Raw genomic sequence first — 23,884 nt, forward strand, 5'->3', positions numbered from 1 at the left:
AGATCGATCACCAAATTTTATAAAATTTTTTAATTTATTTGATTTTTGAACTAAAAAAAAAAATTTTCATTTTTGTAAAAGAGCGGAGTAATCATGGACAGTATATATTTAGGTTATTATTAATTGAATGATTAGCAATAAATGACAAATTTAAATTAATCTCTCTACACATATTACTCTGTAAAAAGGAATCCGTGAAATTCACTTTGAATTAGTGAACATCCACTGGGAACAAATTAAAAGTATATATATACCACTGGTTGAATTAGTGGTAAGCTTATAGCTGTAGAAATAGTGACTATTCACTGATTCGCAGTGAATTCCATTAATTCATTTTTAGAGAGCACATAAAACCCGCCAATTCCAGATTACAAGTAAGAATGTAAGATATTAGAAAGTTTCAATTTTTAATTCTATTTAATTCAGATAAATTCTGTTAATTCGGTACCTAACTTAAAAATGAGTTCTGTCTAATTCAGCAGGAAAACCAGAATTCGTCCAAATTAAAACGAATTTGAATAATTCTATTCGGTTTTATTCTGATTAATTCGAAAATAATTCCTCAATTTTTGGTTCTGAATCCGAATTAAACTGAATTAAAACGAATTTGAAATTTTTAAATCGGTTTTATTCTGTTTAATTCAAATTCAAATTTTCAATTCAGTTTTGAATTCTGTTTTGCAGAATTCGACGGAATATAACAGAATTAAGATTTTGAATTCGCTTGAATTCAGTTGTTTAATCAGAAAAAATATAAATTATTCTTTTATACTTTATGTATAATAAAATTTTATTTTTTATAAAAATATTCCAATTACTTTTTGAACTTTATAGTTTAGCAGAAATATTTATTGAATTTTTTTAGAAAAAAAAAAAACCAAAATGTCACGAGTTACTTTGGTATTATTAATAATTTCATTCATTGGCTGCTTCTATGCTGTTATAGCAGGATATGAAAATTGTGCAGGCAATTGGGTAAGTAACAATAATTATTATTATAGAGGAAACAAAAAAATCAATTAACAACAATAAGCTTTGATTTCTCGATAATTTCAATAACATCGACAAGAATTTTTTTTTAATAATTCCTCAAAATATTATCTTATAATTTATTATTGGAAATCGTAAAATAGCACTTAATTTGAATTATTCAATTTATTTAAAATGACATAATTTTCTAAATTTTGAATTCACGAGCTCGCTTTACGAGAATTTCGTTGTAGAGAATTCCAATCTCTAAGAAAAAAAAAAAAAAAACGCTAATATAGATTTTTAAAAATTTTAGCCCTTTTTTAAAAGGCTGTTTTTAGTATTCTATTACTTCTGTCAATTCTAGTAATTGTAAATATTGCGAATATTTTATCTTTAGACTCTTAAATGACTATTTTATAATAAATGGCTATTTTCAGTGTGCTAGTAATGGCTATCCTTGTGGCTGTAAGAGTTACGTTTGTAACGGATATAACAACGGCAATTGTGTATTCCAACCCTCTTCAAGTGAATAATTAAAGTAATTCCCATTATCTCAAAAAGGAAAATTTTACGAATTTGTAATCAGCATTGTACTACATATCGAAAATGGTGGCCACTTGTTACAACAAAATGGCGCTTTATGAATTTTGTAAAATTGCTCTTATTAAATACCATAATACAATATAAATATTATAATAATTGGTTGTAGTAATTATTTATGAACATTGAAGTAAATAAATATATATTTATATCCTTTTAAAAATAAAGTAGTGCATTAGTACTGAATTATTATGTATATTCACTTTCTTTTCCAGTTGTACTACTAGGAATTAATGAAATCTTATTAATTAATTCAATGAAATTTTATGTTGAGTAATTAATTTTATATTTTATTTGACTAAAACACTTCATTGTATTGTTGGCTGTTGTAAAATTTATAATGACAACTAAATTTATTTGAACATTGCATGTATTGTTAATTAATTGATGAATGATTTTATAAAAACAAAAAAAAACTAGGAAATAAATAAAAAATTTTGTAATTTACCTTTAAATAATTTTAATTACGAAGTTTATTAATTAATATCAAGATTTTGAAATAAAAAATCAAAAAATTTTTAATTTCCCGGGTAAATTTAAAAACATGAGTGCATGTGGCGCGCTCGCAAGATCGTTATTGTAACTAAAATATTGAATGAAAATTCGTCAGTTGGACAGAGTTCCGAACTAGTACTAAAATTAATGTGTGTGCATTAGTGTACTGCGCGATAAAAGTGTGCGTGAGTTTTTGCAATCCGATAAAAACCCAACCAAGTGTGTACGTAATTTGTATCCATTAAATAACTAAATAAAATGTTGCTCTAATTTTTAAAAATTATTTAAATAAATAACATTTTATTTTAAACATAATAACCGTGGCAGTGTTAGTCCACGTGTTTAATAAAATACTGGAGTACCATCCATACTTAGACATTTTAAATTTCTAAATCTATAACAAATTAACAAAACCGTTCACAACATCATGGATCGGCGGAAAATGTCGTGAGTATTTTTTATTTAGGACCGATAACGCCCTACTTTTATTTATACTTTTATTTCATTAATTTATCACTATTATTACTTATATTTAATTACTGTCTAATTGCTGAATTTTTTTTTTCAACATGTCTTCAATTTAGCGTGGCCACAAACTTTTTTTTTTTTTTTAAACTTTTTTTCCTGTCAGGTTATTTATGAAAATTCATTATTTATTATATTATTATATATCAATATAATAAATATATAAATTAAATTTTTTTATTACATATTTATATATCTACATATATATTAGTAGTGACCTTGACTCCACCCCAGCATTTGTTGATAATAAATATTTAATTATTCTATTACTGTTTTATTTAAAATTATCCATTTATTTTCTATTCATTTATTTATATTTTTTTTGCATAAATTATTTATGTAATAAAGTAGTTACGTGTTTAATAATTTGATATTTAACAGTAACGAATAAATCAAGCTATTGTATAAGCGATTTATGATAAATGATTCACTTATATGCTAGTTTATCTTTATTATTGTTATCAAAGTTATTAATTTTTTGAGTTGTCGGTCATTGAATATAAATATCAATATTGATATCATTTTAATTGTGTGTCGGTATTTGAAGAATGCGGAAAAAATTATAAATAAATAATAACATGTATTTAAGATATTGATTTTTTTTAAAATAAATGTGTTACAGAACATCGGGAGATTCCCTTTATCAGATACTAGAACTTCCTAAGACAGCAACTCCTGAAGAAATTAAAAAAACTTATAGAAAGTTAGCATTGAAATATCATCCTGATAAAAATCCTAATAATCCAGAAGCTGCTGAGAAGGTGATTGATCATTTTTACAGTTACTTTAATTTTTTTTATGATAATTTATAATAATCATAAGTCTATAGAATACACAGAAAAAAATGATTTTTTGGCACAAAAAATTTTCCGCATTATAAATTGAAAATGAAAATTTCCTTGGGGCGAAAAGAAATTTTTTCTAGTCTTGAAAAAATTTTTGTTTCCATTTCATATTGAAAAATTTTTCTTGCGCCAAGAAATCCTTTTTTTTTGTGTATAAATTGAAGAAAAGAATTTTTTCTTGCTCCAAGAATATTTTTGTTCCGGATTGATCATGCATAAAATTTCTGAGGATAAGAAATAATTTTTTTCTGTGTAGATTTTTAAATACAATAATGTTTATTATTGTTATTTTTAATTTTTATTGTACGTTGAAGAAATTATAGTTCATGGGCTTGAGGATAAATTATTACGCTCAGAAAATTTAATAACAAGGGGTTTAGAAGATTATATTGTAGTAATTTTATTTTTATTATTATTTTGTCATAAATATTGCGGAGATGATGATAATTTTTTATTAAATTTTCAACTTTTATTTTTTTAATTTTATAAATTTATTTTTAAATTATAAATATGTGGTATATTAATTGTATATACATGGGAGTAGATCTCTATTTACTTCTGGTGATAAAAAATTTTTAATTTGAATTTTAATTGAAAATTGGTGGAAAAAAATTATTGTAATGGGGTCATAAGTTGATTAATTTATGATTTTTATAAATTTATAATAAATTTATTTTAATAATCAATATGCTCATTAAGTTTGGGTAATTTTATTCAATAGCAAGAATATTAAATCTGATAATTTATGATACAGATTAATAATTTCATGGAAATAAAAAATAATCAATAAATTCTAGTCTATATAATTTTATACAAATTTATAAAAAAAATATGTAGGTGTCGATTAAATATTAAGTATTTAATTATATTTGAAAAATCTATAAAAAAAAATTCCATTAACTAGTCAATTATTATTATCCTGTTAATTAATTAATTAATTGATATGATAGTTGAAATAAAAATATTAATAATAAATTTATTTATTTTACAGTTTAAAGAAATAAATAAAGCTCATACAATACTAACAGATTTAACAAAAAGAAATATTTATGACAATTATGGATCCTTTGGTCTTTATGTTTCGGAACAATTCGGAGAGGAAAATGTCAATACATACTTTTTAATGACTTCTGGATGGTGCAAAGTGAGTGATTATTTATCTATTTATATAGTCATACATATATATTCGAATTAATATATTAATATATCAATAGATTTGAAGAGAAAAAAAAATTAAGTAGAGATTTTCTTACGATACTGAAATTAGCCGACGCCTGATAATTTTTAGATTTATTTAAAAAACGATAGACTATAAAAAAAAACAAATTTAAAAAAATTGCACTTATGGTTTTTTAAATGTTCTACATGTGCATATTTTAAGTTTCCTTTTTTTGTAATTGATTTGTTGAAAAAAAAATTCAAAAATTTTTAATTGTCTTCTAACTTCAGGATCATTTTTTTTCTCATTTAAATATTTTAAATAAATATTCTTATAACGTTTTTTTTAATTTGATAATATGAATAAATAATTAAATTAATATATATTTAATGATATATAATTGTATAGGTCATATTTGGTGTATGTGCAATCCTAACGGGTTGTTACTGTTGTTGCTGTTTCTGTTGCTGTTGCAACTTCTGTTGTGGTAAATGTAAACCCGTACCACCGGCAGACAGTGGCGATTATCATAATTTACAGGTACTAGTTAATTAATTATTTGTAAATAATTATTTAAATATAAGTATTATTTATAAAATTTATTTATGTGTAAAGACATAAAAGTTGAGATAGAAAAAATACAGAGCAGAAGGGCCTTAATGGATGGTAAAAAGAAACCTTAAAAAGTTGTATAATTTCGATTAGAAATTCATTATCACATCAAATTAATTTTCATTCATAATTACTGTGGGCTCACTGATTAAACTTGTGGATGCTGATTTATTTATTTATAATTAATCATAGTTTGCTGTGCAGTTTATTTGATTTATTTTTAATTTATTATTAACAATACATTTAAAAAAAAAAGCTGCATGTGCTATTGCGTGTTGTCGTTGTTATGTAAATTTATAGAGTCAAGGACCAAAAATTAGGAGATCGAGGTATGTGACAATTTTAAATGTACAGACATTATGATGACAACTATAATACAGGTGATTATTTTTTATTTTCTTTTAATTAGCTTAGATATTTTTTTTTAATAGCCAGTGCTTTATTCCTGTAAAAATTTGTTGGTGTGCAAAAAAAAAGTTGATATTTTTTTAATAAAACGGAAAATATTTAGTCTAAAAATATGAGCTTGTATATAAAAAATTAAAAGGTCTCATTGTTTATAAAATAAGACCCTATTTTATAATTAACATGGTGGCCACATTTTTGAAAAACCTACGCGGAAAAAAATGATTGACAATAATTGGAGTTCAACTTCTAATTATTTATGTTATGTTCAATAACTATTGTCGTTTCAATCAGTAAAATTATGATTTTAATGTTTAAACTGCTATAATTAATAGTTAATCGTTGAAATATACGTTCTACTCAGTAATATATACTGAGATTCGGTCTAGGCGCGCTGTTGACGAGAATCTCAGTAATATTTACTAATATTTTTTTTCCGTGTAAAAAATCCTGGTAAAATCAAGGAAAAGTCAGGGAATTTTGTTACAAAGTCGGAAAAATTTCACTTTCTTGTTTTTTTGACTGAAAAAATCTGATGTTTTTTTTTCTGTTAAAACTTTTCGAAAAAAATTAGTAGAAATCGATTCGAATAGCGAAGAAATAAAACAGAATTAAAAAGGTTGGTAGAAAAAGATAAAGTGTTAGTAGAAGGGAATTTCAGTTTCAAAAATCTGTGGTCACCATAATTGAGTGCAAATTTAAAATACTCATAGAATTCAACTCTTATCGTATGATTTTAAAAACATATCAATTTTTAAAGAAACTACATACATATATATGAAGAACATTTTTACTATTGGGTCCGCATAAAAATTAAGTAAGTAAAAAAAAATTAGTCTGGTGTGCACGTAAATTATCCATTCACGCACGAAGCGAGCTTATTTTTAAAATTTTTTTTTCTATTCGTTTCATTCATCGCAAAATTAACGCATTCATTTTAATTTTATTTATTTACTTCATGACTTATCCATAAGAAAAATCAGTGAGTTCGCATTAAATTAAAAAAATATATATACATATATACGTATATATACATCTACTTCTCACTGAATCGCTACGAAGTATAGCCAAGTTAAATTTGAAGAGGACTTTGATAAATAATTGATTAAATTAATTAATTATAAATACTATTAATTAGCTAATAAAAAAAAATAAATTATATTCATAATATAATTTATTATAACGGCAACGTATTCTTGGCACTGGAATTTCGTGCTCATAAAAATAATCCATAAAATCATGATTACATAAATCACATTCATTGCTGTAGGCATGGCTAATTTTATAATTTAAATAAAAAAAAAAATTGATAAAAATCATCGCTCGAAAAACTCCATTAATTATTTATATATTTAAATATATCAATTATCAATTGGATTTTATTTAATTAAATTTCAAAATTAATCTCATTGAATTTTTGTAAAATCATATAAGTAATTGTCATTAAAAAATCATTAAAATTGTAGATGCACGCGATGACTTTCATTGCCAGGCATGCCCCGCCTCAGTTTATTATTATTTTTATTTATAATTTCAAATGCATTTAGACTATTTTTTTTATTAGAGCAGTTTTAAGTTGTTATTGATGTTGTAATTATAGCAGGGCCAGAATTCAGGTGATCCTGCTAATTCAGTTCATGGTTCTCGTAAGGTATGTATTTTTTGTGTTGCTATTAATTACATCTTTCATTTTATTTATTAACACTTTCATTATTAAAATTTGAAAATTTCCTATACTTTTATTTCATTGCATGAATTCATTTAATTTTCAATTAATTCTTTTAATTATACAATTAATCGTTTGTAATTAGATTAATGCTAAGCAAATGGGCTAATAAATTTTTTTTTATGCTTAAGGACGTTCCTAATTATTTATGTGTTTACTAAAAAATGAGGACCTTTTTTTTTATTTATTCGTTTTTAATAATTCTGGTTTAAAAATATAATAAAATTTCTACTGTTTATTCAGTAACATTTTCATATTAATCATAGTGGTAAAATTGAGTAAAGATGGCGTTGCTAAAAATAACCTTGCGAACAAAACTTATTGATATTTTAAAAAGTTTGTATATCAATAGTTTAGAGACTCGGCTGTTAAATTTAAAACTTTTATTATTATGAGTATAATTTATTTTATCAAGTATTCAATGTTTGCTCGCTTTTATACACGACTTATTAATAATTCTAACCCTAGAAGTCGGCCATTTTGATTTTGATGACAAGTTACAAAATTCACATTGTGCGCATGGTAAAAATTTAGATGCTGACTACTAGATACCGCAGTAATAAAAATACGAAAATTATGCGATATGTAAATTTAAATTAATAGTAATTAATTAATAATTGTGACTAACATAATTTTAAAAAATTTTTTTGTCAATATAATAAACTCAGTTAAGTTATTAAATAGCAAGCTTGAAAATAATTCGCGCCTCATTTTGCAGTATTATAATTAAACTTTAATAATCTAATAATAATTAATCAAATTATTCACATAAAATGTCTTTTAATGTAGACAGCAGTAATAATTAAGACACATTTTATCTGTACGTAATTACGCATTAATAATTTAAATGAATTCTAAAACTATTTAATTGTTAATTAATTAATTAATTAATTAATTAATCTTTTGGTCGATGGTTACAGGGCGATGACAGTGATGAGGAAGCAGTAACAAGTCAACCTACAAGTGGTGCAGCGCAAGGTTCTGCTTCAAATACGGTATTCGCTATGCCACCACCGCCATCAACAACTGCTAACGAAAGTACGAATTTAAACAGCGGGGGAGAACGCGTAGTTTATACCACCAGTATGTCTTCTCGATAATAATGCACGGCTGCACCTTCAATTATTTATTTGTCTTTCAGTACCGCTTAAATAGTTACGCACCATAGAGGAAAGTGGGATATTCACACCCGGGTGTAGTTGCCTGCCCGAGCCTAAGACGATTCCTACCTTCCTCTGTGGTGTCATGTACAATTTTTCTCCAGATCTGCACCTGAAAGTTTTAATTTTTGCATGTTTATCGGAAGAATAAGAAATTAGCATGCGCTAATTTTTATCATTCGTTTCCTCACAAAAGAAAAGAACGACTTTTTCCCCTCTAAACCGGGCAAGAATATGAACTTTCAACGCAGTTATGGTGAAAAATTTTTCTTTTAAATCAAGTTATTCACGGATTTATTTCTAAATACCGCATGGATTTAATTAGATTTTTTTTTTCATTGTATAAAAATTTTGAAAGACATTAAAGTACCAAAGAAGGTGCTAAGTCAATGACAAGTCCTATCATTTGATAGGATACGCTTAGTTGTGGTACGATTATTATTATTTGCCTCAGGAATTTTTATTTTTATTTATTAAAGTTGTCGGTTGACTAGCTAGTCATATTACCACGTGAAATATCAATCATTCTTCAGTCGAAATATTTTAATATTTAGTTACAAACATAAATTTATGTTTTCTTTTAACTACATCAATTTCTCATTTTATTTTATGTAATTAGAGACAGCAGTAATCGTATTTTTTTACGATAAATTATTTTTATTTTTTTTTTTTATTTTATTTTTTTTAATTTGGTAATAAATATGGGTGTGATGTATTTCTGCAGGTAATTTCTCTACATTATAAAATCTTGCAAACTTTTTCTAAACGATTCAACTCTACAGATAAATTTTCACATCGTAACAACTCTACAGAAGATTTCTTCCGATATTTTCATCCTTACATGAGATGGAACATCTCTCGTATTAAAAATTTTAAAAGAAATAAACTCTACAGCGATCATTTTTACATGGCGCTAAATTTAAACATTAGAATATTTGTTTTTACATTTTTTCATATATTTTATATGTTTCGGGATGAGCCATCAGTTTTGTAATATTTAAATAATTTAATTTCACTTTCATTAATTGTTTCTTATGTATAGTTAACCTACACGGAGAAAAATATCAAGTGAATATGCCTATGCAGCACAGTAATATTTACATTACTCTATAGTTTGTGTACAAGAGCGGTAGGACACAAACTATAGAGTATTCATTTGATATTTTTTCCGTGTACTTTATTAATAAAGAGTAAAAACAAAAATTCTATTTTTTAAATTTAGCGCCATATAAAAATGATCGCTCTAGAGGTAATTTCTGTAGAGTTTATCTCTGTAAAAATTTTTAATAAGAAAGATGTTCTGACGTAGAGATGGAACGATGTGAAAATAATCTTCTGTAGAGTTGTTGCGATGTTAGAATTTATCTGTTGAGTTAAATCGCCTAGGGAAAAACTTTGTGAAGTTTTATAATGTAAAGAAATTTTCTGTAGGAATACACACCGCACCCAATAAATATACATTATTTGGTTATTTATATTCAGTATTTTTGATAATTACTTTATTTAATCATGTTATTAAATTATAAAAAAAAAAATCATTCAATTTTTCTCAGAGCCATTAATTTTATCCGACAACTTTGATAAATTATAATTATTGCTAAAAAAAAATATTTTTTCACCTCTGATTGATGCCACTGCTTTTTATTATTATTACTATTATTTTTATCATAATTACTATTATTATTATTACTATCATAATTATAATTTACTTTGGTATCATTACATTAAGATTATTTTTATTTATAGTTTTAATTTATATACTAGTAGTTTTTTTTACACAAATCCATAACAAAAAAATCACTTATCATTTAATTAATCAAATTAAAAATTATAATTTGATAAGGAGAATATTATTTATACATAAGTATTATTAGTAAATGATTAAAAGTTAATTATCTCACGTATTTTTTTTAATTTCTATTGTCTGCAGCTATTCATCAAAGAACACCCTTTACGACCTCAACTGTTGATTCCTTATAATCCTACACCAATTTTTTATTTCTACTTAAATTCATTATTATAATTTATATACTCATTCCTGTATTTTAATAAATTTTTTTTATTTCAAGATTTACTGCATTTTTTATTATTTTATTTATTATTAATTAAGTAGACATGTCAAAAAAGTTCGATGTTTTTGCAAATAATTTTTTTTTGTAGAATGTGATCTTGACTATGATTTAGTTTTTAAAGTTTTATTTAAAATTTGAATCTTACATGCACTATTTTTTTCAAAAAATGAATTTCTTAGAATGGATTTTCTGATTGAAAAAATTAAAAAAAAAAACCTATTGAATAATTTATTACTTATGATTAAAGTCGCCGTCGATTTTTACCCCCATTATTAGAAAACAAGTCTAATCTCACGTCATAGAACACATTAACATCACAAACCGGAAATTTCCGACGATTCCCGAAGGCGAGTTATTTTCTAGGAGGACTTCATGTCCATTGACTAGACTTTTGGAACCATTGTATTTTAATAAATCAATTGTTACGTTGTCCTTGTTTCAATTAATGCCTCAACTTTTTTTTATTAATTAGTTAATTAATTAATTAATAAAATTACAATACGGTTATTGCTGTTCAAAATCATTGGAAAAATTTTTTATATGATGGGCGGGGGATCGTCTATATTTATCTTAAATATGCATTAATAATTGATATTAATTGGCAAAATGTGATGTGTAATTCAAAAATTTATTCTGATAAAATTGAAGTTCAATAGGTTTTTTTTTTCTTGAATTAAATAGATTAATTAATAATTAATTATATATATTTTTTTGACAATAGCTACAAATCCTTTCGCACCAGCGACTGTAAATCCAGTTACAAATCCATTTGCAGCAGGTGCAGAAGCTACTGCAGCCTCAGCTGGTACTAAATGGTAGTAAGGAATTAATATAAAAAAATAATTATAAAAAATGATTATAGAATTTGGACATTATAAAGGTCATAAAAAATTTGAAAATTTTTATTAGACATCTGTCCTACTTATAAATTATATTGATTGGACACTCGATATTATAAAAAAAATTCATTATGATAACAAACAATAATAATAACAAAAACAATAATTATAATAATTATAACAGCATTCAATTTATAATATTTAATAATCATTAAATCGTATTATCAACGACACAATTCATAACTTGAAAGGAAAATTAAAATCATATAAAATTTGTCATTAATATAATAAAATTAACGTGTATATTCCAAACCAAATAGTCTAATAATTTGAAAAAAAAAATGATTAATTTATAAAATTATTTTATTAAATTAAAATCACAATGGCATTTATTTATCGATTGATATTCAAATTTTTATTTTGAAAAATGAATTAATTTTTAAATTAAAAAATTAATAATCAATTGAAGTTTATTTAATAATTAAAAATATATACTAAGATAAATTAATCGATTGTTGTACTTAAATTATTTCGAATGTTGTTCAATTATTGAAATATATTTATAATTATAAATATATATAAATATTATATATTTTTTTTTTCATGTAGAAAAGTAAGTTTGTATCAGATGAATGTTAATAATCACAAACAAGACAAAAAAAAATCTAACGCACTTAAAATTGAGAGCTTAATGAAAGCCACTGATTAACAATAATTATTAATTGTTTAATTGAATTATTTTGATGAAATTGAATTTAAAATAATAAAATAATGCCTAAGGTGCCATTTTTAATAATAGTTTTCATATAAAAAAAAAATAATAATAAACTTATACACTTTTATTTTTTATTAATTTATCAATTAATTTATTTAATTTGGCATTTATGTTATTTAAGCATTTAATATTTATTTAAAATGAAATCCTTAGATATTTTTATGATAATTAATCTTTTTAATTAAAATGAGTGATCCATATATACTTATAAATCCAAAATAATTATAATAAAAATATGAAAATTAATAAATTTAAATAAAAAGACACTTCCAATGCTTTTTATCAGTGTGTTAAAATATATAAATATTATTTGCATTGTTATATTTAATAATCATAGACAAGTGTTTTAATAATTAAAAAAAAAAAAAAAACAAAATCAAACAATATTTAACAATCTTCCGCTTTCACGAAAAATTCCAATTACAATAAAGATGCTTGCATCTAAAAAAAAATTATTATAAAATTACAGGGCACAGGTTTTAATATGAAGACCCTCATAAATTTATTCTTAAAGTTATAAAATAATAAAAATAAATAATTGTTTCCATACATGGAGAAATGACTCTAGTTTTAAATACTATGGTGTTATAGTAGAACCGATACATGTGGTAGAAGCAGACAGAAATTTAAATAAACACATGAGAAAATTACTATGGCGATTGTAAAATTTCCAATTTCCAAGTTGCGATTGTTGCAGTAACCCGTGATTTAATCTCGGTAAATTTTACCATAGTCATGGTAATTTTTCGATGTGTTTATTTAAATTTCTGCATACGCTGAGAAAATATAATAATATTTTTCAAACAAGAATTTCTTGGTTCAAGAAATTCGTTCAAAATATTTATTTTATTATTATTAATTATCAATTTCTTGAGAAAAGAGAGACAAAAATGTACAAATTTTTATTATGCTATCAACGAAACTTGAAACAGGAAGTTAAGTCACCGAAAATGATCATGTTGCACCGTAATAATTATTGTGAGCATTAAAAAATTTTCTATTCTCTACTATAATTCCTATTTTAGACAAATAATCTTTATTACAATTTATCAATAATTTTTAAGTTCATAATCATATTTGTACTTCAGTTTGGTAATTTTTGGGCAACTCAACTTCCTGTTTAAAGTTTCTTTGACAGCATAGAAAAAATTCTTTCATTTTTTATTTCAATTTTCTTCATGTTTGGTGGATCTCTTACTGCAAATTTATGGCAAAAAAAAACAAAAAAACGTACTTTAGCTGTGAAATACCGTAATTCTGCCGTAATATGCCATAACTTTACATAAAATACCATATTTTTACTGAAAGAGCCGTAATTATTCCAAGATTACGATAAATTATGATAGTTAACGGCAAATTGCCGTAATTTACCATGATTCGAATACACCAGGGCTGTAAAAAATACAATTAACACATGGAAAAATGACTATAGTCATAGTAAAATTAACCATAATTATAGTAATTATACCACGTGTTTATTTAAATTCATGCAGATGGCCAACAAACGTCTTTACTATGACAATATAGCATTTAAAATGATAATAATTTCTCCGTGTATTAAAGTTATGTAGTTTTTGAATATTTACCGCTGTATAGTTTGTCTCAACTTATTCAAGTTTTACTTATTACGAATTTATTTATCAGCCTATTGGCCTAAAAATATCATTGTCTGTTAAATACAAAAAAAAAGAAGCATAATTTATTTATTTAAAATAAAATTTATAAAATTGTTGAGGCATCCTGATACTTAATGTTGATCGCTTTTAATTATATACTTCTTTACAGATTATTTATATTCGTATAACAATCATTAAAAGACAAAAGTAATTTGAATAATATATAATTAATGACATATTAATTATTTTAGATGTTACAGTATTGTAATCATGTGTAACGTTTGTACGTTAAAAATAATTTTTTTTTCTTTATCTATATTAAAAAAAAAATAATAAAAAAGTATAATTATTAAAAAAAAAATATATATATATATATATATATATATATATATATATATATATATATATATATATATATATATATACATATATATATACACGGAAAAAACTAGATACACGGAGAGAAAATTATGGTAACCGTTCCTAGTACGTTTATGAAATATCCCATACCGTTATGGTAATGATTACTTGGGATTATGGGATATAGACCCATACTTTCTGGGAAAATTTTCCATAAGTATGGGAACAATCCCTATCATTATGGTAACAGTTCCCATATCGCATGTGAAAGAATCATTGTAATAGTTCCTAAGTGTATATGGGAATAAGCCCTATATATTATGGTAACTATTCCTATAATTTTATGGTAAACATAACCATCATATTATGGTAACGATTACCATAATATTATGGGGATAGTGACCATAATAGCATGGGAATGGTTACCAAAATATCATGTTAATAATTCTCATAATATTTAGAAATAATAATAATTTTTTTTTGTATATTACAAAATTTCAAGTATATAACAAATACGCTTATTACAAAAAAAAAAAATTATTATAATTTCTAAATATTATGGTAACAATTATCATGATATTATGGTAACCATTCCCATAATATTATGGTAACTATTCCCATAATATTATGGTAACAATTACCATAATGTTATAGTAAAGATTACCATAATTCCATAGGAACTATTCCGATACCATATGGGAATTATACCCATAATTGTAGGAATGATTACCATAATATATATGGGTGCCGTTCCTATAATCAACATTTGAAAAAAACCGGTTACCATGCAGTATGGGAACCATTCCCATAATATATTGTAACTGTTACCATAATTTTCTCTCCGTGTAGTACTGGTTACTGTTCTGCGCAGTAATCAATGAACAATATTATGTAGATAAAAATACATTTTGAAATGACTGATTCATGTTGAAACAGTCATATGTTTCATGTACTGTGTAGGACAGCACTGGTTACTGTTTGAAAAGTAATAGTTCGTATTAAGCTATGACTCACTTCTGGTTTAACATGAATCAGTCATTTCAAAGTGTATTTTTATCTACATAATATTGTTCATTGATTACTGCGCAGAACAGTAACCAGTATTATCTAGTTTTTTCCGTGTATATTTATTATTAATTATTAAATAGTTAATAAGTCATGCGAATGTATCAATTTTAAATGATAATAATAATAATATTAATAAAATAATTAGCGATATCGTGTAATGAGATACGCAATATTGTAAATAAAAAATAAAAACAATCGTTCATTTGATTTATTTTATGTGAAGATCACTGTAACCCATATTAATTTATCAGTTAATTAATCAATTAATAAATAAATAATTTTATTATTAATTTTCATTATTATTTAATGGTTTAATACAGATAAAATGTTTATTAATTATTATCACAGCTGTTAGTTTTCGGAAAAAATTAATTTTACAATGAAAATATAATTTTTATCAATTTGATTGTGTATTTAAAGTTAATTGTCAGTGTAATTATATAGCGGTAATTTACTTTTATCATTTTGTTGGTCGTCATGACGTATCTATATAATCTAATAACAAGAAAGTTACTTAAATACGACATTTATTATTAATGATTGTTTTACTTAATATGAGACAAGGTAACCTAAAATATATTATTTTTCATGAAAGAAAAGATTAGATGTATGTAATTGACGTAAATCTACTTTATTCTACGAAAAAGGCCTCCGCAGGTACACTGCGTCAAAAAAACATTCATTAGATTTTACGGATATTTGAAATTTTTTTGACGTCTTTTTATTTTATTATTATTAATTCTATCGCAGTTAAGGTGGGGTTATGTACCGTTAAATACTGGCCAAAATTCTGTTTTCTCATCAGAAGTTTCAATTGTCACAATACTGAACATATCAGTCGCTATAGTATAAATAATTGAGTAAGTAATACGTCATTTAATTTTGAATTTAAATTTAGTAAATTGGTTTTCCCATAATGAGTATTATTATAATATTTATATTTATATTTATATTTATATATATAATGAATATATATCGCATACCTCGAACGCGAACCGTAGTACTCTAATGTCACCAAATCGACTTTCAATATTACATTTTGTGAAGTAAACTAAAAGCGATTATTTTTCCCGCAAAAATGAAATTTAAATTGAGACGACAAATAAAAATTAATTATTATTATTATTTTACTAATAATAACAATTTTCTAATGATAAATGTAATTTTTAGTGTAATAACTTTTTAAATTACATTATACGGTTGCCCAATTTCAAAACACAGTAACTGACAAAAAAAAAGTTTTTGAAATATGCATTGAATCAAGTTCATGAGACCCCATTGGAACTAAAAATACCAAAAAATCGATTTTGAAAAATTTGTCAGTTACTGTGTTTTGAAATTGGGCAGCCGTATATCATGAAAGACTTTTTACTCCACCGTCCATCTTACGGTTTTTAATAAAATTAATTATTATTATTATTATTATTATTATTATTATTATTATTATCATTATTATTATACATTATGATTACATCTTTTAGACTGCATATAGTAGAGCATTTAAAGATTCAAATAAATAAAATTAATATTAATAAATTTAATTTAATTATTAGCTTCTTCGTTATTTTTATTTTTATTATTTTATTATTTATTTAACTATTATTTTGGTAGCTAAATACGAATCACCGGTATCAGGCAGTTAAAAAAAAAGTTCGTGTTGATTAATTGAATACAATTTTTTTATAACTTCAAACTAAATACGCAGTTCGGTAATTAATTATTCAAACATATTACATGAGCGTTTGAGGTGTGTATTTTTGTATGCTCTAAATATTTTCATTTATTATATATAATTAATATATAAAACAATTAAGACAGTAGATTAAAATGTTATATGAAAAAATTGGTTTCAGATAAAAATTTAAGAATTGTACTAAAAATTTTGTTTAAATTATATCTTAAACTGCATAATTTACGGCTGAAAATTATATTTAATAAAATTATTATTTTAAACTGTAACTATTAAAAAATTTTTTCAATTAAATCCAGTTTTCTATTTAAAATACTGCGGTAGTATACGAAAACAATATTTTTCCTAGATTTATTTTTGTGTGGAAATTTCAGTAATTACTTTTTTATTTTACTTGACTATTAAGTTAATAATAATTTATTATTTTTTTAAATTGATATACAATTTAAATCAACAACCAACCAAAATGTCTAAGATACTGTTTGCATTTATTTTCATGGTAGTCGTTGTTTCCATGATGGAAACCAGTGCTAAAGAATGCAGATTATGGCTCGGCGGGGTAAGTTTTTTAAATAAATAATGAATATATATGCTTATATATTTTATGAATAATTAATATTGGTAATAAGTGATAATAATAATTATTAATTTTTAAAACGGTGCGAAATTAATGATGATTGCTGTTCAGGAATGTGTGGAGAAGTGTGGCCATTTACATTTAAAGCGTGCGCAGGGGTAAAAATTGCCGATAATATAGCATTGATGTCGTAATTCGTAGCTGCTATACTGTGTAACTAATTGCGATTTCGTTCAACAATTAAACAAATCCATTTTATGTAAAAATTAAATTAAATTATTGTAAAACCATATCAATATACAATTAGTGTTTTGTTTTTTGAATGAAATATTAAATTTTTCTAATATTCATTTAAATTATTATTTTAATGCTATTGAAGAAGATTATATTTATGTAAAAATTCAAAAGAAAAATTATTGAACATGTATATTAATAGCAATAAATAAAATAGTAACTTGAAAAATTACAAAAATTCTTTTTTCATTTATTTACAAATCCTTTGTCGGTCGCGTAATATTACTAATAGTTAATTATTTTATTAAAAATAAATGGAATTTAAAAAAAAAATGCGGGATTTTTTTTTTTATATGACAAAACAAAGTAACTATTGAATATTTCATTCGTTTTTTGCTTATAGCCAACTTCATTAATATTAATGAAGAAATTGGTTAATGTAATAAGTTAACTGGTTAATAATTAACATAAATAAGTATATAAATGGAAAATAAAATAAAGTTAAGAGATTACACTATTCCGGCGATCGAAGAAAGGATTAAAGACTTAGTAAAAAGACGAGTAAATCGTCCAGATGGTATACCAGCAGAACGTGCTAAAGAAAAACTGGTTAGTAATTAAGTTAAGTGATTAAAGTTATATAAGTGAAGAAAACAAAATATATATAGTACTTTTTAACCCATGCTATTTATCAGTCTAAGTACAAGGAGTACCGTAAAGAGCGACAAGATTCTCTTGGTACAGTACATCGTCACGTATTAGAAGTCGTTGCTTTTATTTTGGATACAGATGTTACTGTTTTGGAGGATGGGCTCGTTGACAAAGACGAGTATCTACAGATATTCAGTAGTTTTTTTGCTAAAGGCGGACGTCAAGCTCTAATAATTCATTATCAACCCATGACACCACCACCTTTTGGTATAAACTACCGCGTAACTTGTAATAAAAAATTTTTAAATAATTACTTTTATTTTTTTATAATTACTAGCACTATAAACTTTAATCTGCAGCATAAATTTAATTTCTTGCTCTGTACTTTATACTTTTTTTTCCTACTACTCTAGTCATAATTCATTATTATTTATTGTTAAGTTAATAAATAATTTAGAATCTGGAAGATGGGACTCTAATAATTCAGTGGATAATTTTCTACGTTGCTGTGTTACTGATGGAACTACTGAAAAATTATCAGGAAAATGTGTTGTGGTCTATCGTTTAAATCCGGACACTAATTTTGAAATTAAACAATTACTTGAGGTAATTTAATTTTTATTGTAAGACAAATATTTTTTTTTTAATTTATGGCAATTTAAATTTTCGGCGGGAATTTTTTTTTTGAATTTATATTTATCAGACTGAAAAAAATGTCGATAAAACTTATAATTTTTTTTTTTAATTTTCTGAATTTAATATTTTTTATTTTATTGATCAATGAAACGAAAAAAATTTTTATTTTGCCCCTCAGTTATCGACAAATTTATTAAAATAAATTTTGGGTATTAAAATTAATAAACATACTTTGAAGTATAAATTAAAATTAAAAAAAAAAAAATATTTTTTTTTATTCTGCTAAAACTATTTTGAAAGTTAGTCTTTGAAATTTAGAGAGTCAAATTAAGTTAAGCCACAAGTTATTTGAAAGAAAAATAAAACTTCGTTTTATTTTAAAAATGTATTTAAGGAAACTTATTACGCTTACATGGAAGTTGAAGGGAAATTTAGTGGCGCACTGAGTAGTATCTCAGGTCTTATTTCTCGATTGAACGCGCCGGCAATAGAGATTAATAAACAGTGGGGTGATCTACTAAGGAATCAAGTAGGAACGAAGATTAAGGACAATTTCATTGGCGACTTTAAGGATTTTTGTCAATTTATACAAAGTAAATTTATTTTTCTTTCAACCACGTACCAACGCACTTAATACTTTTTGCTTTGATAGACCAAGTCATCAACTTTAATTTATCTAGATTATTTTTATTACTCAGTTGTTAAATTTCGCTCTCTATCTAGATTTTACTGCTAATTTTTTATCCCTCTAAAACTTTTTATTACTAGCGACGAATGCTGATCTAGAGAGTGTTCTGAAGCTCAATCAATATCAAGATGTTTTTGAAAAATATGCATCAACTATGGAAAATGTGATCGAGAATGCGAAAAATTACGACACGATTATTTTAGTCGAAGAATGTGTTCGTGTTTGGATCAAACAAATGGAGCGGGTAATTTTTATTTTCATTTATTAATTTTTATATTTATTACTAAGCATCCGCTGACTTTCAAATTTATATAAATATATTTTTGTTCAGAGTAATATTCTATATATTGTTAAAATAAATTTCTTTATTATTTCAAAGTTAGCTCTAAATATTTAGGAATTCGATATTACGCGGAAAAATAAGTGATTTAAATCGATTTTTGAAAATCATACCGAAACCAGTAATTCACTTTTTTTGAAAATTTTTAATTTCTATAGCGGGAATTTCAAAAAAAAAATTGAATTCTGCTTAGAAAAGACCAAACTGTCTCATCGTTCCGTAGATCCTATAAATAATTTTTTTTTTTCTGGAAAATGATCTCATTTTACCCCGGATGGGTCTTCTATATGAAATATATTTATTATTAATTTTATTATAATAACGATAATGATAATAATAATAAATAGGCACTTGTTGAAAGCCAACAACTACGCCGTGAAACGGAGGATGTCGGACCAACCGCTGAGCTAGTCTACTGGCGAGGAATTCTCACACGTTTTTCTTACATCGTTGACCACATAAAGCGAGCAGAGACACAGATGTTCATAGCACTATTAGTTAGAGCCAAGTCTAAGCTTGTTAAAGTTACTCTCATTACATCTATTTCAATTTTACTAAATATTTAAATTATTAAAAATTAACTTAAATAAGAATTTTCTTATTAACAGAAGTGGAAAAAGCTTGATGATGATATTACGATGATTGAATTACTGGCTCGAGATAACGTTAAATATTTATACGCAATTGAAAAATATACCCGTCCGTTATATTTATTAGATCCTACTAAAATTGGTCAGCATTTACCTGCATTGATGCATTCCATTCGTATGGTTTATACTACATCACGTTTTTTTAATACTCAGAGAATGATGACTGCGTTATTTGTCAAGGTTAATATTCATTAATTCAAATTAAAAAAAAAAAAATGTTTAAGATAAAAAAAAATGTATTAAGATAATAAAGAGTAAAATATTTATAGATAACTAATCAAATGATTTTAAATTGCAAATCATACATAACTAAAAATGAAACACTTGACATTTGGCGAGACGAAAAGCCATCAGTCATATCACGGATGAAAGATTGCATAAATTTATACCATCAATATTACGAGTCTTACAAAGTTATGTTGAAGAATATTGAAGAGGCTGACGAACGGCTGATCGAAGTATCAGAAATGTATGTTTTTGGGAAGTTTGATAAATTTAAGACACGTTTAAATAAAGTAAGCCCGTTAAATAAATTACAAGTCTCTCAGACTATGGCCCAGACAAAAAGTTTAAATATTAAATTACTTTTTTTTAGCTCATCGATGTCCTAGAGACAAATATAAGTCATTCGGTACTCGAAAGCTCGACAATTGAGGGAATCGATAACTTTGAAAAAAAATTAACGTCATATTTTAATAAAATAGTGACACAAAGTTACAATCCGTTGGATCACCGAAAGCCATTTTTTGATCTCGACTACGAGGAGTTTAAGAAAAACGTCAGTGATACCGAGTTTGAAATGAGAGTTTTCTTTTTCAAAACAGTTTCACTTGCTCCGAATATCGATGAGGCTTTGCGATTGGTTCTTAGGTACTTTAAAGTATAACTTTTGTTTACTTTTTTATTGGAAACTATTATTTTATTTTATTGCTGTGGTTAAACTTAAAGTTTGTCACTGTAAAAGGTTTGAAAAGCTAAAGTTCGAGCGGGAGTTGTGGATCGATCGCAAGTACCTGGAGCTTGTGACAATGTACCAAAAGGAAGTCGAAGCAATACGAGACAGATACAACGAAGACAGATCCTCACCACCTTTACCTAGAAATGTACCACCTGTTGCTGGTAGAATTTTATGGATTAGACAGTTGTACAGACGTATTGAAATACCCATGGATATATTTAAAAAACGAGACAAAGTAATAACGCATGAGAGGATGCAAAAGTGTATTAAAATTTATAATTCACTTGTACGTGTTTTTGTTCATTATGAAATTATTTATCACAAAGCTTGGTTTGATTCTGCTGAAGTTGTAAGTTCATTTTATATATTGTTCATTTTAATTTCTAGAGCATCCTGATTTTTTTTTTTTTTTTTTTAATAAAATTTTTAACAACTTGATAATTATGGACGGATTTTATTTTTGATTTAATCTGCAACTTTAAAAATTTTCGCGGCAAATTGATGCTAATTCTTTGGGTGTAACTTTACATTAATTAAACGCTAATTATTTTTGTTTTACATGACAGTTTTATCAAACTTTTTATTAAAAATATTAAATTTACAAAGTTTCAAAATTGCTGTTTTTGAATTTTTGAAATTTTTTTTTTACTGTAAATTTGAAAAAATTTAATTTTACTAAAGTTTTGGTTTTAATGGGCGGGAGGAAAAAATTCCAAATTTTTGTAAATTTAAATTACCCGCGCAAAATTAACAGTGAAAATTTTTTTATGAAATTTTGAATGACAACGTAGACGCCGTAGGGTAATTTGGGCCATTGAAAAATTTAACGAAGAACTCATTTTACTCCGCATTTAAAATTTTTTTTAAAGAACTGGAACATATTTATACTGAATACTTATTTTACTTTTTAAAATATTATGGCTCAAATAAAAAAAAATTTTTTTTATGTTGATAATTACTGATAAATTTAAAAATAGGTTCGCTTGGCATTAACGTCACCTCTACTGATCCGTGATCCGCAAACAAATAAATATATAATAAATTTCGATCCATACATACATGAAGTAATAAGAGAAGCTGAATACATGTCACGTTTGAATTTAAAAATACCCGAGTTCACACGCATAATAACATTCTGTAAAGAAAAAATTTATTTATCATATGAAGAAATAAAAAATCTCATTGAAATAAATAACCGGATACGCGAGTCGGTGCCCCAATTATTCCAAAATTTAATGACCGGTGTATTTAATAAATTGGATAAATTATTTAAGCCGTGCCTCTCAGTAGTGACATGGACGTCACTGAAAATCCCCGAAGTATGCCAAGAAATAAGTGCAGTAATACAAGACATTGAAGAATTTGTTAACAAAGTTTGCGCCACGAAAGAAGTTAGGATTGAAAATATAATAGAAATTATCTCCGACACTAAATTGATAAATTTAAATGACTCGCCTGTCAGCCCAGCTGAATTTTCACAAGATAATTTAATATACGCACAGACAGTTGCTAAAGATTTAGAAATAAAATCAACAGCTGTGGAAACTGCTCTTATTATGATTATAAATAAGTGTCTTGACTTTATAAATCTAGAGGAAATTGGAGATGGAGACGAAGATATTAATAATGATAAATATCGCTGGTTAGATCCTGACCGGGTCAAACGTGAAATCGGATCTCAGTCACGCATTACACGTCCGTCTATTGATACTGATCGCAAACCATCAGCTGATGATGATTATATCGATACTAAAATTTATTTAAATCGAATTTTCAATTATTGCATGGAATTATTCACGTATTTTAATAATAAACTTATTGAGGCACTGGTCAATTGCACAAAGAGATCATTGGAATTGTTGAAGAAGCGTATTGGTACAAGGTATTTTTTAAAAATTTAATTATGCAATAAAAATTTTTTAATTATTTTTGTTTTAATACTGGATTTTTTTTTTTAATTTTTATTTTGGTATGATGCTGAATGGCAGCATTAAAGCAGGAGGAAATCCGCTACTGCTGACTCAGTTTATTTTACAAATACCGAGCATTGTTGTGATACCCAGTGTCGAGGAGCTCAATAGTCATGTGCAATTGGTTGTAAAAAATTTAATTCAAGTGCATGATTGTATTATTATGTGGGGACAAAGATATTCGAGAATTAAAGGATTTAAAAATACCCCGGATGGTAATTTTTTTTTTTATTTATTCAATAACTTTTTTTTTACCCGAAG

The 23,884-nt window shown here is 25.1% G+C and overlaps 2 protein-coding genes and 1 long non-coding RNA gene across 8 annotated transcripts in view; all 3 read left to right on the forward strand.

Annotated features, from left to right (window-relative positions):
- Nucleotides 1-2,213: 2,213 nt before the first annotated feature.
- Nucleotides 2,214-10,569, forward strand: LOC103569890 (dnaJ homolog subfamily C member 5). Of its 3 annotated transcripts, none has more exons than XM_008547423.2 (6): nucleotides 2,214-2,514; nucleotides 3,215-3,353; nucleotides 4,429-4,581; nucleotides 5,005-5,136; nucleotides 7,214-7,264; nucleotides 8,260-10,569. In XM_008547423.2, exons 1-6 carry the CDS (start codon nucleotides 2,495-2,497, stop codon nucleotides 8,437-8,439), a joined length of 675 nt encoding a protein of 224 aa, XP_008545645.1. In that variant the 5' UTR covers nucleotides 2,214-2,494; the 3' UTR covers nucleotides 8,440-10,569. The 3 variants fall into 3 exon arrangements, with proteins under 3 accessions (XP_008545645.1, XP_053598204.1, XP_008545646.1); XM_053742229.1 differs by having other exon boundaries at nucleotides 7,217-7,264; XM_008547424.2 differs by lacking the exon at nucleotides 7,214-7,264.
- Nucleotides 10,570-15,654: 5,085 nt separating this feature from the next.
- On the forward strand, nucleotides 15,655-17,846 carry LOC103569888 (uncharacterized). 4 transcript variants are annotated; one of them, XR_008404366.1, is made up of 3 exons: nucleotides 15,758-15,886; nucleotides 15,980-17,478; nucleotides 17,608-17,846. It is a non-coding gene; the product is annotated as an uncharacterized LOC103569888 (long non-coding RNA). The 4 variants fall into 4 exon arrangements; XR_008404367.1 differs by having other exon boundaries at nucleotides 15,779-15,793; XR_008404368.1 differs by having other exon boundaries at nucleotides 15,801-16,089; nucleotides 17,423-17,478.
- Nucleotides 17,847-18,131: 285 nt separating this feature from the next.
- Nucleotides 18,132-23,884, forward strand: part of LOC103569887 (dynein axonemal heavy chain 8) — a 30,601-nt gene continuing 24,848 nt past the window's right edge. The window contains exons 1-12 of the mRNA XM_053742230.1: nucleotides 18,132-18,339; nucleotides 18,426-18,648; nucleotides 18,839-18,987; nucleotides 19,412-19,610; nucleotides 19,786-19,949; nucleotides 20,393-20,569; nucleotides 20,654-20,875; nucleotides 20,965-21,210; nucleotides 21,291-21,565; nucleotides 21,660-22,002; nucleotides 22,631-23,535; nucleotides 23,642-23,838. Coding sequence (XP_053598205.1) covers nucleotides 18,214-18,339; nucleotides 18,426-18,648; nucleotides 18,839-18,987; nucleotides 19,412-19,610; nucleotides 19,786-19,949; nucleotides 20,393-20,569; nucleotides 20,654-20,875; nucleotides 20,965-21,210; nucleotides 21,291-21,565; nucleotides 21,660-22,002; nucleotides 22,631-23,535; nucleotides 23,642-23,838 — 3,226 coding nt within the window. The 5' untranslated portion in view covers nucleotides 18,132-18,213. The remainder of the gene's footprint in view (nucleotides 18,340-18,425; nucleotides 18,649-18,838; nucleotides 18,988-19,411; nucleotides 19,611-19,785; nucleotides 19,950-20,392; nucleotides 20,570-20,653; nucleotides 20,876-20,964; nucleotides 21,211-21,290; nucleotides 21,566-21,659; nucleotides 22,003-22,630; nucleotides 23,536-23,641; nucleotides 23,839-23,884) is intronic.

The sequence above is a fragment of the Microplitis demolitor genome, chromosome 10 (genome assembly GCF_026212275.2).
Source record: "Microplitis demolitor isolate Queensland-Clemson2020A chromosome 10, iyMicDemo2.1a, whole genome shotgun sequence".
NCBI lineage: Eukaryota > Metazoa > Arthropoda > Insecta > Hymenoptera > Braconidae > Microplitis > Microplitis demolitor.

Bases quoted from the DNA above. Each gene is read 5' to 3' on its own strand.
- LOC103569890 (XM_008547423.2), top strand. From the start codon at position 2,495: ATGGATCGGCGGAAAATGTC. The intron at 2,515-3,214 runs GTGAGTATTTTT...AATGTGTTACAG, and splicing joins ATGGATCGGCGGAAAATGTC to AACATCGGGAGATTCCCTTT. The intron at 3,354-4,428 runs GTGATTGATCAT...TTTATTTTACAG, and splicing joins ATCCAGAAGCTGCTGAGAAG to TTTAAAGAAATAAATAAAGC.